Here is a 14987-nt window from a genome sequence, read left to right on the forward strand (position 1 = left end):
TTTGAAAAATATATCTTGTATTTTCGTTAAAAGACACATACAGAAAGTGTTCAGAGTTTCAAATTCCAGAGATCAGAGCTTCCAGTTACTGACTAGAAGAATTGAGACATTCTTGACAGAAAGAAGAGAGATTTAAGGTTGCAATCAAGTTATAGAGCACAGCATTAAGGGCAAAGAGGTAATGAATCGTTTCACAAAAGTCCAAATCAGGTTCAACTTAGAAATCAAACACAAATGTTGAAAAATGTGAAACCAGAAACCACTGTTAATGACAGGAGACTGATCAGCACGAGAGAGAAATCTTGGATGTGACCCTCGATCAGAATTGGGATGAGCAGACTTTGGGAAAAAGGCAGTCACGTGCAATGAGCAAGTTCCAATGAAGGGTTAGACCTGAAACTTTACCTTAAGTCTCCCTCTAGTACTTGGTTGTGCATTTGGAATGCAAGAGCAAGGAGTATTTAGTAGAGTTTCACATCAGTAAATAGATGACATTTTCAAGTTATGGACTAGCAGCAGACTCCTCTCAGTCACTCACAGCCACAGGACCCAATAAGGATTCAATCACTACCAGGGAATAAGGAAGTTGTGCACATGTGTGGGACTGTGTGTCAGAACAGGATCAAACCCTTCCAATGACCAGCAAAATATTTCCGAGTGTAACAAAGAGAACCGAACGTTGCTGTTCTGTGAGTTTGAGATTCTTTCAGCATCGTTTGATTGACTAAGTATACACTCCTCCAAATACAGGGGCTGTGGCCCACTTCATGACCTTGTCCAGCAAAATCCAGCTACACTGTCTCCACATGCAAATGGCTTGCTGTGTTTCTCCCACCTTCCTCTCATTTTACACTGTGCATCACTTTACTGCCGAGAGCCATCTGCTCCCAGACCTCTGGAAAATGGCCGGGTAAAGAGAGTGGTGTGGGGTTGGGAGAGAGGAGACTGTTTTGGGATTCCACAGGTTCCCCCTCCCCCAAGTAGGCAACCATCTGCCCCTCTTTCTCTCCTGAATGTTCCACTGGCAGCTGGATGATGGTGGCAGCACCTGCCCCGATATAGCAGGTATCAATACTTTCGGCTCTTAAAAAAACAAGACACCGAAACAATTTGCAGCAAGTCATAAATTCCAGTATAAAAATAGTGTGAAAAGGAACTAGTTTCCTATCATTTACTCCAGTCCGTTCCCCTCATAGAATGCCGCAGTACAGCACAGCTTCACTTGCAATCATTTTCTAATCATTATTATACAACTAGAGTCCCCCCAAGTCCCACCTGCAAAACCATCTTAGCTTCAAATTTAAAAGCTGAGAGAATTATCGAAAATTCTTAAATACGGTCTTAGTTTTTAAGAAATGTGAAAATAAGTTTCCAAAAAAAAGTAATTGGTGTTAAATTTTCAGACAAAGTGGTCTTACAGGCCAATGCTAGGTGGAAGCGGAAGTCTTCGATGTGCTATCTACAAGGTGACCAAAAAGTCGTGATACCATTACAATTAAGTCTTAAAGAAATTATATTTTTGTGTTTTTTTTAGCTAATAGGGCAGTTATCACGACGTTTTGGTCACCCTGTAGAATTGAACCTTAACCCTGCAAAGCAATGGTTGCCTCGCTGAATCAGGTGGCAAGCGGATCCCATGGGCTCTAAGCGACGAGAACAAGGCAATGAGGGATTGGAGATGTGGAGGTTAGGATACTGACCCAGCTCATTACAGGGAACCATTCTCCTGCCTGGGAGTGTCCTCTGCCACATGCAACAAGCAGAGTATTACTACCAGCACAATTTTCTTCCATCAGTGAAAGGATCTGGGATGACATTGACTGACATTCGTTATCAGCTAGGATCACAGCGATTTCCTGTTATGCTTTCAGTAGCTGCCAACAGTCAGACCGGTCCGTGCCTTGCTGCTTTGCTGAATAGCTGCTCAACAAACGTGAACCCTTGGAAAACAGTCCCAGTCTTTGTTCTTCTGCCTGTTCCTGCTCAAAGCCAGAGTGATTATTCTCTCTCCCTCCTGGTCAGTTGTAAATAAAAATCCCACAGCATGGTGGGATTGTAGTGTCACTCACGCACTACCCCAGTGTTAAGCATATCTCCTGCTATTTGTGCTTTGCCAGGGCTTTGTAGACAGCGAGTCCCAGGACCGCCACAGCTGTGGCTCCCAATGTGACCCGTAGCCAGTAGGAGGACGTGCTCAGCTCTGCCTCGTTCAGGTGCCTGGAGACAGGTGATAGAACAAAGGATTAGGTGGGAGAAAGGGAACATTAGATGCCAACTGGAGTCTGCAAAGGTTGTCAGAAAGCAAAAGACCAGCCATAAGATTCAGAATTCACTGTCCTATCACAGGTTAAGACAGGACAATAATCCCCGAGTAACAAAAAAATTACATTCAGAGAGAACTTAAGATGCGGGTCCCAGGCTTTTCAGCCAGGTGTGGGTGCCTTTTTACAGAAATCGGAGGGAAGGGGTGTATTTCAAAATGCATTGTATTGCCACACCTAAGACTTGTATTAAGGAATACGGGCATTTTACCTTCCCAACAGGAAGATCTTCTTGCCCACCCATTTGCAATGACCCAAGAATCTCCGACTCAAGAGATGTGTGGTCACCAACAATGCACAAAGTGTCCTCAATCCTCCCAGCGCTCGGTATTCAATTTCCCCAGAACGGGATTAAAAATCTTCCAGGATACATACGGGAAGGCTGCAGCGAGTGCGAGACGAGAGAAGATCTGTGTGTTTGGACCTTCGGGGCTGCGGCAGGTGAAGTGGTACGGAGCCAGAAGTCTGTGCTTGTAGCAGAATTCCTCAGGTGTGATCCCGTGTTCCTGTTTCTGTTCTGGCAAATCTGCCTTTGATGCTACAAAAATGCACGGAATTCTACTCTCCATGTAATGTTCCTGTAGAAAAAAAGAATCTAATGCCATTCCCGTATAAAGAAATAACATGCATTTTTAACTACTATAAAGTGTATTGACTGTTTTTGAAGGCAAAATGAGCATTTGTACACAGCGAAGTCCCACAGACAATAAGAAGTGAATGACCAATTTATCTGGAGGATTGGTTTCCAGAACGCCGGGAGAAACTCCATTCTCTTTTCCAATACTGTAATGAAAACTTTAGCAGCTATCAGAAGACAGATAGGATCTCAGTTTCATTAATAATGTGGCACCTATGACAATGCAGGGATCCCCCAGTAATGGGCTGGAATGTCAGCCAAGTCCGTGAGTTCAAATACCAATGTCTCACGTTTATTGGGGGAAACTGGTACCACAATGCAGCTTTGCACAGCATGGAGGGGTAGATGATTCTGAGCACTATCTGGAGCTCACACACTGACAGTCAGTGACTTAACTTCTGCACTCTCCCCTCTTTCCTGAAGATCCTAGCTCACGCAAAACCTGCAGTTCCACAGCCCTCCAGGACCTTGCTCAAGTGGTCATGTGCGAGTCAGGAAGTTGGAGGATATCACAACCTAACTCCAATACAGTCCTCATCTTCATCCGCTTTTCACATCTCTGAATAATGAGCTTGAATAGGAAATGCTCCCACCAACCCTTAACGACTGAAATCAATGGTCCCACTCTACAGGATTGTGCTGGTTGTAAGCTCACCTTGTAAATGCTGGCACAATAGTTGAAGGACTTGGCATCACTGATATCGTACATCAGACAAGCCACGTCACAGGAAGCAACTGAGGCTTTCAGGAACTCGGTCTCCACATCCACCTCATTAAGCTGCCAAAAAGAAACACTCGTGAATTAACTTAAAACATTCAGCTCCAGCCAATACTGAGTAACGTTTGAGTGGAGGGTGCTGAGTGCACAATGGAAGCCTCTGCTTAGACTTGTGATCTTGTGTCCTTGCTCACCCTCTGCTGGGCAGAGTGGAGGTGGTGTTTCATCTCCCTTCCCGGCAAAGATAAAGAATTGAAAATAAATGTGTAATTCAAGAATTTGATAGTCATTTGTCTTTTGGAGTGGTGTAGAATAAATGGAACAAAACTACAAGTTTTATAGCATCTCAGAATGAAACACCTCAAAAGTGCTTTGCAATAGGCATTGTGGAATGTATTTGTAGGCAAATGCGGTAGTTACTTTTACACACAAAAGTAAAGTTTCACACATAGCCATGTGTTGAACACCCAATTAACCTGGACGATTGTTGGCTGGGACACCGGGAGAAACTCCTTCTCCTTTCTAATAGTATAATGGGACCTTGGTTTAACATTGCAAACCCTGTTGAGGAAATTGAACCTATAATTTTCTGACCCAGAGGTGAGATTCCTACCAATTTTTAGACAAGCTGACATCTGGCACAAATTACAGGCAAATTAATATCCACTATACACAACTGATATAATCCACTGACTAATCTCTTCTACCAATCATTCTCTGTTCAGCGCTTGTGGAGTATGACCCAGTACTTACTATCAAATATTTGTCCTGGCCGTTGATTTGCACAGTGTTCAGAGTGTAATCAGAGAAGTCTCCAGCCGAATCATTCTTCTGAATACAAAATCAACAACAGTTAGCCGCCTAGCTAATAATATCCCGCCTAGACTTATTATTACTATAGTTATGCTATTATTACTATTATGCCTATTCTCTGTGAATCTCTATGTGCAGAACTGAGTAACATCTGTAACAGGTGAAATTTGGTGAATTGTCCCATTGAAATGGTGTCACTGTGTCAGAATGTTATGACACAGAAGCTGATCACAAATTGCAATGAACTGATATTGGGGTCTATCATGTGCCATCTGTAAGGGCGATTGAAGCTGTTCATTTTTTACATCTATGAAATTAAAACACATTTCTTCATGCTCAATTTTTCATATAAAAAAAGAAGAAAAATCAAGGGGAATTTTTTTTGGAGGTCACTGAATGACAATCAGGAATGGGAACACTGGCTAGTTGTTCCCCACTCCCCACTTGACTGATGCTGAAACCAATTGGTGCCCCCTCACTGTTACACAGACCAGGGATAAAATCCTGTACAGGCTCATTACCACAGTTCATGGTGTGTTTACCCACTGAACCATCGGAAAGTTATCAAAATATGGAATGATTTGGGGGGGGTCAGGGAGGGTCTGTTGGAACATGGGGGCATTTAAGCATCTATGGAGAAAAGGTCCAAGGAAAGCACAGGGATTGGGATTAGACTAATTGGGTTAATTGGAAAAATAAACAGGGATACAAAGACAATTCGTCAAATGACCTATTATTGAATCGTAGATTTCTATGGTTCGGTGAAGTTCCCATCCCCATAATATTCGCACACTGAACTTTAACATTGATGCCATGTTCTTTCCCCTAATCTCGAGGCCACAACAAACATACCAGTAAGTTCTTGCCGAGAAAGGCCTGAAGGAAAGCTGTCTTGCCAGTGCCTTTGGGTCCAATGACTTTACACAGGAAGACATTTCTCTGAGTCTGACCTTTCTCCAGATCGATCATCTTGCTCCGAGTCACTAAAGTTTTTTTTCAAAAAGAAAAGAGTTAATCTCAGTTCTAAGAACTCTTGGTTCTCATGTGGAAAAAAANCACCAGCACAGACTCAAGGGGCCAAATGGCCAGTTTCTGTACTGCAATAGGTTTTCTTATTCCGTACCTGTGATTGCTGCAGTTTGGGATTCCTGATTGGCAATGGTAGTGAATCCCAGGTATCCCAGGTATTCCATGCAGTGATGGACATCCAAGTAAGCTGTGAACCTAGTATATGAGATCAGAGCAGCTAAGCAGCCTGCATATCACAATGTGGAGTGAGAGAGCAGCCTAGGTAACACAGCACTAAACACATATTCTTCTATTACTGGAGTAAGTATAAACTGCAAGATTATCGAAGGGGTGGGGAGTAACCACAACATTGATACATGGTGTGTCAAATACCTGGTGTAGCTTAATTAATAGTACAATATGGTACCTATGCATGGCACAATGGAGTACAAATATCAATGGTGTGGCAACACATGGTGCAAGGATTATTATCGTTATCATTACTCAGCAAGCACAGCATTGTTTAGGTTAAATGGCCTTTGCAAACACATGGTCAATTGGTCCAGGGGGTCAGGCACTGCCTGAAACTCTCCTTCATTTATTCACCTTCTCAGGGAACAAATAACTGCCTCGCTAACACTGTTTAATGCTAAAGGTGCAATGAGAAGAAACAAGAGATATTTGCAGTGGACAATGCTTACGTCCATTGGCAGAGGTACCCATGTAGTGTAAGCCAGCCCTTGCTGTCTGTGCACACGACGTTGAAGACTTCTGAGCTCCAGGGGAAGTAGGGAAAGACCCTGAACAAATTCTGCAACTCAGTTGGAGACAGGGCGCCATCTTTATCCTGTTCATATGGAGATCAACAGGTGAGACATGAATCGGTGGCAGCCCGGCTACCCTCTCCCCACGATGAAGCTTTCACTGATTATCCCAGGAAAGGCCACTTACCACGTCATATTTTTCAAAGATGCGCTGGAGAAACTGGTAGCCATAATGGTTTAACTCAGTCGTGCAGTTGTGAGGGACTTGTAGGCTGGAATTAATACAAACATTCAACCAGGTTGAAAATGTGATCTACACATCATGTGATCATGAGCAGATGCTACTGGGTTAAGCAGAAAGATGAATTTGCATTGTTAATAGCAGTTCATCACAATGAAAGGCACTTCACAGTAATTATTTGTGCGGTAACTGTTTTTGTGGGTAAAAAGGGCAGCTATTTTGTGCAGAGCAAGGAGCTGAAAACCATCATGAACAATCATTCAAATGAAGGGTTGTCGATTAGGAAACTGGGAGAAACTCCCTCTCTTTTGTAACAGTAACATTGGATCTTTAACATCCACCTGAACGGGCAGACAAGAACTCACTTTAATGTCTCGTCCAAAGGAATGTGCCATCAACAATGCAGAGCTCTCTCTGACCTGGACTGAAGTGTCATGTGTCGGCTGATACTCCAGTGCAATGTTGGGGAGTGCTGCATTGTCAGAGGTGCTATCCTTTTATTTCATGAGATGAGATGTTAAAAGCCAAGGTTTCGTCAATTTGTTCAGTTGACATTAAAGATCCCATGGCAGTGTTCGAAAAGAGAAGGGAGTTTCTCCCAATATCCTGGCAAACAACTCCCCAAATAAAATTGGTGATTTATTTCATGGCTGTTTATGGGACATTGCTGTGTACAAATTAGTCACTGGAGTTGCCCACAAAATACTGTCACATCACTTTCCAGAATATCCTGTGAAACGCTTTTAAGATGTCTCGATGATGTGATAAGGTGCTATATGAAGTGCAAGGATTATTATTGTTATCATTACTCACTCCGGGTACAGATAGTCATCTATCAGCTCCAAGTTATCATCGCAGCCAAACTTTCGGAGCACAGTCCAGGTAGTTTCATGTCTCCCCCGCTGGATAAACAGCATGTTTAGGAACAGGAAACCTGGGGCAAGAGGAGTGTACAGAATAGGACAAGTGGAGTGTGACTTAGCAATGCTCTTACTCTCACCTAAGCAGTAACCAATATACTCAACGATATAGGGAAAGCATGAGGTGTAAATTCCTGAGTACAGCAGCAAATCTGCTTCTCATTTGGTGAGTGGGATGAGTAGGGAGTACCCCTGGGTAGCTGTTGAGAACTTTTAGTTGGCATACGGATTAATTCCTTATTCAAATAGGGTAATTAACAAGAATCCTTCCCATACTCGGGGGAAACACTACACTGTCCACAGAATGACACAGCTCACACACATGTCACTCACCACTTAGCGTTAGTCCGTCATCCTTGATCCCATTAGGTGCGTTTTTCCAGACGACAGATTTGACATCTTCCAAAGCCTCCGGGGATAAGGGGTTCCTGAAGCAATGTTGCTGAGCAGAAAGAGGGAGGGGGGTTAGTCTATTGAATACCTCACCAGAACTATTTTTGGAGCAGAGTCTCAACCACATTTGAAAGGGAATTGAGTTAAATACTTGAGAATAAAAGATATGGGTGAAAAGAAGAGAAATAGGATTTTAGTAAATAGCTCCGGAAGGGGAACGAGCACCAGCACAGATATGACGAGGAAAGCACAAGAGGATGGGTTAGAATTTATAACTCCAATGGGGGAGCTGGCACCAGCACAGGCACGATGGGCCAAATAGTCTCTTCCAGTGCTATAAATGTTCTATGAATCACCACACTACACACCGAGTCACTGTGCCTCATAAACAATCTCATACCCACAGATTACTCATTGTCTATTAATACCTGAAAGAAATTCATCTCAGTGTCGTTAAGGATCCCATCATAGTCCTGGTCGGAGATGTTGAAGATTCTTGTCAGAGCTTGAATACAAGCTGGAGTTAGCTGAAATACACGCACAAAGTTGTGGGCAAATAGGTGATTTTTGTTTGTGTACTTATTACCAAGGAAAAATCCTGCCTCTGAAATGCTAAACACAATAAATAAAATGAAGCCAACTGCCAGCTCGGCTTCACTTCAGAAGAACAGCAACTTACATTTATGTAGCAGCTTTGATCTAATAATAATAATAATCCTTGCATTTGATATAGCGTTTTTCACGTCGGGAGGACATCCCAAAGCGCTTCACAGAACACACTGTAAAGTGAATTGACTGTATATTTGTGGGCGAACGCGGCAGCCAATTGCGCACAGTAATGTTCCACCAACAGTCGTAGATTGAAAATGACCAATTTATTATTGTTTTTGGTTTTGGAGGGATTATTATTAGGGGTGTGGAGTAAGGAAACTTGCCCAAGGTTTCGCCCTCTGCCTGGAATTGAACTCAGGTCTCTCGCTTGCAAAGCAAATGTTCTAACCACTGAGCTACAGGACTCCACATCTCGGATAATGGTGACATCCCTATGATGTATTGAGACAGCTAATTTATGTCAGGAACATCCAGCCCCCCAAGTGACAGTACCTGAAACATCCAGCACCAATTTGGTCTGTGTGCTTTTTTCTGTCATACTCTGTTAGTCTTTTGCCCCAAACCCCCTCTATTTCCATTCTCTGTCCCTGATTCCAATCTTACCTCTTTCTTGTCTGGGCAGTATAGGGGCGCTGTTGGGTGTAGCACAGCCTTCTGTGCATAGAAGAACAGCTCTGAAATGTTCTTCAGGTTCTTAGCAGAGCACTGCAAGGCAAAACGGAACAATAGATCAGGAGAGAGAGTCAGACATAGACAGATCAGAAGAGGGACAGACACACTGAGATAGAAAGAGGATCGGGAGCAGTAATAAGGGGGGATGGGGATATGTCAGTGGGATGGGGAGCTGATGGCTGAACGAATAGAAGGTTTCTGCAGTCTTAAGGCTGTCGAACACTCTAGGTCAGTTCTAGAAACCCATTTAGCAAGACACCAAATTCCAACGCCTATGCGTCTCACCTCCACACAGGTCTCGATTTCCGTGAACTGGTTCATGATGGGAAGAATGGATTCCATAGAGCTCGCACCCTGCAGATCTGACTTGTTCCCCACCAGGATTACTGGAATTCTAGGAGCAACAACAACTTGCATTTATATAGAATCATAGAATAGTACAGCACAAAAAGAGGCCATTCGGCCATCGAGTCTGTGCCGGCTCTTTGAAAAGAGCAATCATCAACCCACTCCACAGCCCTTTCCCCATAACCCTGCAAACCCGACCTCCTCAAATATCCATCCACCACGTTTTTAAAAGTTGTTATCGAATCGGCCTCGACCACCCTTTCAGGCAATGCGTTCCAGATTCGAACAGCGATCTTAACGTAAAATAATATCTCAGTGCTTTAAGAGTGGCAGGAACGAACACCAAGCAGGGGAAAGGGAGAAGGGAGAAGTGACCACAGTTGAAGAGATAGATTTTGAGTGAGTGCCTTGGGACATCCTCCTGATGTACAAGGTCTATACTCACTTGCTCCATTGGTTGGCACTGCTATTCACCAAAGGAATCCATTTACTTTTTATCTGTAAAACATCACCAGTAGAGCGGTTAAAACACTAATCTCAACATACATAGTATGTACAAGAAAACAGTGGGGGAAAATCTGATTGACAGAACTTTATTTCTGTTGAAAACTCAGATTAAATGCTAAACTCAAACTGCTATTGTCCAGCGCCTTGTGACGTCCTCCCGACGTGAAAGGCGCTCTATAAATGAATCTTGTTGTTGTTGTTGTGTTGCTAATTTAGCAGGTTACCATGTGTAAGACACCAGAAAAGATGTCATACCTTCTCGATCGTGCTTTCTGAGTTTACGTCGTACACCACACAGACTACATTTGCCTGGAAAGCAAGAACAACAGATAATGATAGCTGTGCCAAGGTTAGTATCTTTCACAACCTGTTTGGGACATCGCAAGCAACACCATCACAAACAGGATACAGTTCAGATGAAGTACTTCTTCAGTGTTCCGAAGCCCGAATGGGTAAGATGGTTCTACCTGGATAAGTCCAACAACAAGAACAACGATGTGATTTTGTACTGGGTCTTGATGCATGGGTAGCATCTTGGAGTGCTTAACAGTAGTGGGAAGTTTGTTAGACAGGGTCCACAATTGCAATGTTGAACTCTCAAGTCTGATTTAAAAAAGCTGAAACTTGGAAACTTGGTGATAGGGGTCCACATGTGGTCAGACACCTAAATGACCAAAAACAGTAAACCCCTGAACCTCTCAACTTGATTCCAGCCTACAATTCACTACTGGCGGATCAATTATTATTCATAAACCTTCCAAACCAAGTTGAGGACAAAGATCAGTTTACATGACAGCTGGAACAGGTTACTGGAACTGCACACTGGAAAGGCTGCTCGAGACCAGAACATTGGGACTGATTTACAAAATAGCTTCAACAAGAGGTCTTATATCTTGGAAGGATGAGATCAAACAGGCCGTAACCCCCGACTCTGGTGTCTGGACCTCTGACTGTCAAGATGTACTGTGTGTGGTATCTGTGCACTCGAGTTGACCAAACAGATGGAAGTGCACTTTTAACTTACACAGTAAGCAACTGAGGGGTTAAATGCCTGTGAACCACGATCAATTCTAAACAAACACCGTAGTGGCCGGCCATGTCGGGGACACTCACCCGCTTAATCTCTTCCTGGAGCTCCTCGTCCGTCTGCTCCGAGGCTGCAAACAGATCAGGAGGGTTACACAGCATGTAGGAGCGTTCCCCGCTTGTGCATACCTACCCTGATAAAGCCAGGCCCATGCATGCACCCGTGTGAGATTTATATACATTAATCTACAGGGTTAAGATACCAGAGTCTGTGTTCATTCTATTCTCTCAGGCCCAGAATGGGGCCACAGATCAAAAGGCAAGTTTTTTTTCTTTTCAATGGGGTCCTGGTCACAACATTTTATAATGTGCCTATCCATGGGAGAATCAGGAGCTCAGAAATAACCATGATCTAGGACTTGCTGTACCCCCTGCAGTTTGATGATTATATCGATGGTAGGTGTGGTAGAGGGAGCTGTGCTGACTCTATACCTGAGTAGTCAATGATGTGGGTGGGAACGCACTCTGGAGTGACGTCTGCAGGGATCGTGATCTCCTCAGCGCGGGCAGGCACCTGCAACAAACCAAACACACAGTAAAGGATCTGCTTAAAGACAGCTCATCATCAGGTTCTTCTCACTGAACCATAGGGAGGAGGCAGCCTGCTCGCTTTAAATAGGCACCAAATGTATTGGGTATCCTGTGAACACATCACCCTATTAATATTTCTGGTGCCTTAACCAAACCTCAGCGACTATTGTGATATGCTGTGATATTGTTCAGTATAAACCGTCAGTTTTACCTCTCCCTCCTCTGCATCTCCTGCAGCCTTATCACCTGCTCATTTATCTCTCCCTCCATCCCAGCATTCAATGGTGGAAAAGCTTTCATTTATTATGCTTCATACTGCATCTTAATGCTGTATTTGACCTGGGGAAGTTGGATATAGCTGTACAAAGAAAGGTTTTCTTTGTGTCTAAGCTATACCAGACTGACCCAAGAGTGCTAGATGGCACAGAGTAGAGGAAGCTTTACTTTGTGTCTAACTCACACTATCACAAATCTGTCTGCGCTATTGTTTTCCTATGGTAAAACAAATTATAAATAAAAAAAACACAGGGATTCTATTTCTGAAGCAGTAATTCCTGAAGCATGAGTGAAGGAACCCAATACTCCAGATCAGGGGCAACAGAATATTAGGGAGAGTGAAAGCCCCAGTGAGTGGGATTTCTGTCTGTGCTGCTGGTGTGTGTGGAATGAAACTAGAGGCTATTCCTATGTTACTTGTGATAAATGGAAGGCAGCTGGAAAGCAGGTTAGTTTACACTGGCAGCAGGCCTTCCACACATCAGCCTTTGGTGGAAGTTGACCATATGTGGAATCGGTGAGCAATCAGACCTCTGATCAAGGTCACAGGTCTCTCTGGAGGACAGACTCTATATATACACACACACACAGGTATCCACACATCTACGTATACTTGTACCGACACCGAATATAAATAGAGCTCAGGTTCCTGCTTCAAAAGCATTAGCTTTTAAGGTTTTAAGATCATTAGCCAATGAAGAATGGTTTGTGTTTCATACAACGATTCCACTGAGGTTTGTCTGCTTGAAATGCTTGCATATCAGATGTAAGGCTTATTACACAACAAGTACGCAATACGAGCCTGGGATACCTGGTGTGTTGAAATGCCAAAGATACAAACTGACAGATGGGTGAAAGCTTGAAGCTGAACCCTCCGCCATCCCATTAATCAGGAACCTCCACCCACCCACCATCCCCCACGAAACATTCAATCCTCCCATTACTCCTTCACTGCGCTCCTCACCTCCTCGGGAAACTCCTCACTCACCAACGACATGATCAACGAGGTTTTGCCGACTTTGGCTGCAGAATGGAGAAAAGGGAGGAAACGGGAGAGTTATTAGCTCCTGAGCCCAGTGGCAGTGCTTCATTACAGGTGCTGTCAACCCTCAGTTACACCCAATACATCTTCACCAATAAATAATACTCACGAACCAGCACCTGATCACATCAAAACACCTCAAAGTGCTTCTCACAGCGAGTTATCCTGAGGTGTAATAAATCTTATAGAAATTGTCCAGACAGAAAGGGACCATTCAATGCAGTGCTTCCGTGCAACATGTGGACAAACGTGGTGGCTATTGTGCACTAGTAACAGTCCAATGAGAGGTACAACCAGTTCTCCAGGTCTTTAGGTGAGTTTGATGAGCAAGAAATATTGGCCCGATCACCGGGATCTTGGCTCTTCTTTCAGTGACCATTGGGATGTGGGATCAGTGCTGTGGGCTCTTCCATAAATATAGTCAGGTTCCTGAGCCAGACATGTCCACAATAGTGAGGGGCACTGAGAGTCCGGCACATTATTGGTAGGAGTTGGGAGGGGCAGACCCTTGTCATTGGGGGTCAAGGATTCTTCACGCTCAGTTCATGTTAACCCTGCAACCCAAAGCTTTAACAGCCATGGTGGTCCTAACCTGCAGACAGTGCAAGAATGGCAATCTATGTGCGTGTGTAAGTGGGGTAGTGAACAGCGTGAGTGTGCAAGTGGGGTAGTGAACAGCGTGAGTGTGTAAGTGGTGTAGTGTGCAGTGAGTGTGTAAGTGGGGTAGTGTGCAGTGAGTGTGTAAGTGGGGTAGTGAACAGCGTGAGTGTGTAAGTGGGGTAGTGAACAGCGTGAGTGTGTAAGTGGGGTAGAGTGCAGTGAGTGTGTAAGTGGGGTAGAGTGCAGTGAGTGTGTAAGTGGGGTAGTGTGCAGTGAGTGTGTAAGTGGGGTAGTGTGCAGTGAGTGTGTAAGTGGGGCAGTGTGCAGTTAGTGTGTAAGTGGGGTAGTGTGCAGTGAGTGTGTAAGTGGGGTAGTGTGCAGTGAGTGTGTAAGTGGGGTAGTGTGCAGTGAGTGTGTAAGTGGGGCAGTGTACAGTGAGTGTGTAAGTGGGGCAGTGTGTAGTGAGTGTGTAAGTGGGGCAGTGTGTAGTGAGTGTGTAAGTGGGGCAGTGTACAGTGAATGTGTAAGTGGGGCAGTGTACAGTGAGTGTGTAAGTGGGGCAGTGTACAGTGAGTGTGTAAGTGGGGCAGTGTACAGTGAGTGTGTAAGTACAGTGAGTGTGTAAGTGGGGCAGTGTACAGTGAGTGTGTAAGTGGGGCAGTGTACAGTGAGTGTGTAAGTGCAGTGAGTGTGTAAGTGGGGTAGTGTGCAGTGAGTGTGTAAGTGCAGTGAGTATGTAAGTGGGGCAGTGTACAGTGAGTGTGTAAGTGCAGTGAGTGTGTAAGTGGGGCAGTGTACAGTGAGTGTGTAAGTGAGTGTGTAAGTGGGGCAGTGTACAGTGAGTGTGTAAGTGAGTGAGTGAGTGGGGCAGTGTACAGTGAGTGTGTAAGTGAGTGAGTGAGTTGGGCAGTGTACAGTGAGTGTGTAAGTGGGGCAGTGTACAGTGAGTGTGTAAGTGAGTGGGGCAGTGTACAGTGAGTGTGTAAGTGGGGCAGTGTACAATGAGTGTGTAAGTGAGTGGGGCAGTGTACAGTGAGTGTGTAAGTGAGTGAGTGAGTGGGGCAGTGTACAGTGAGTGTGTAAGTGGGGCAGTGTACAGTGAGTGTGTAAGTGAGTGAGTGAGTGGGGCAGTGTACAGTGAGTGTGTAAGTGCAGTGAGTGTGTAAGTGAGTGAGTGGCGGCTGCTGCTGTACTCACGCTCTCCCACCAGGAGGATCCTGACGTCCCTCCTCATGGTCGGTGCCTTTCACGCCAGTTCTCGGTAGAATTTATTTCCCGGTTATTGGCTCCGGAGACCGGGGAACAGGTCGCGTCCGCCCGTTCGGCCCTTTCGGGAGAGCGCTCGGGATCACTCGGCTGTTTCCGGGGAACCGCTCGGAAAGCCTCGGCTGCTTCCTGAGACCCCTTCCCCTCGGGCACACTCGGTTACCTCCGGGGACCGCTCGGGCACACTCGGTGACTTCCGGAGATCCGCTCGGGAACACTCGGCCGTTTCCGG

At 44.8% G+C, this 14987-nt stretch overlaps 1 protein-coding gene across 2 annotated transcripts; it reads right to left on the bottom strand.

Annotated features, from left to right (window-relative positions):
* On the bottom strand, positions 1-14916 carry rhot2 (ras homolog family member T2). 2 transcript variants are annotated; one of them, XM_007893628.2, is made up of 19 exons: positions 14687-14916; positions 12812-12870; positions 11473-11554; positions 11068-11111; positions 10210-10263; positions 9893-9945; positions 9385-9493; positions 9031-9132; positions 8244-8342; positions 7756-7864; positions 7316-7436; positions 6449-6533; positions 6199-6344; positions 5613-5713; positions 5342-5472; positions 4430-4504; positions 3614-3736; positions 2697-2899; positions 1-2217 (listed from the first exon to the last, which is right to left on the bottom strand). In XM_007893628.2, exons 1-19 carry the CDS (start codon positions 14721-14723, stop codon positions 2100-2102), a joined length of 1851 nt encoding a protein of 616 aa, XP_007891819.2. In that variant the 5' UTR covers positions 14724-14916; the 3' UTR covers positions 1-2099. The 2 variants fall into 2 exon arrangements, with proteins under 2 accessions (XP_007891819.2, XP_007891818.2); XM_007893627.2 differs by having other exon boundaries at positions 4430-4507.
* Between the last annotated feature and the right edge of the window lie 71 nt (positions 14917-14987).

Source organism: Callorhinchus milii, unplaced genomic scaffold (genome assembly GCF_018977255.1).
Source record: "Callorhinchus milii isolate IMCB2004 unplaced genomic scaffold, IMCB_Cmil_1.0 Scaffold16, whole genome shotgun sequence".
Classification (NCBI taxonomy): domain Eukaryota; kingdom Metazoa; phylum Chordata; class Chondrichthyes; order Chimaeriformes; family Callorhinchidae; genus Callorhinchus; species Callorhinchus milii.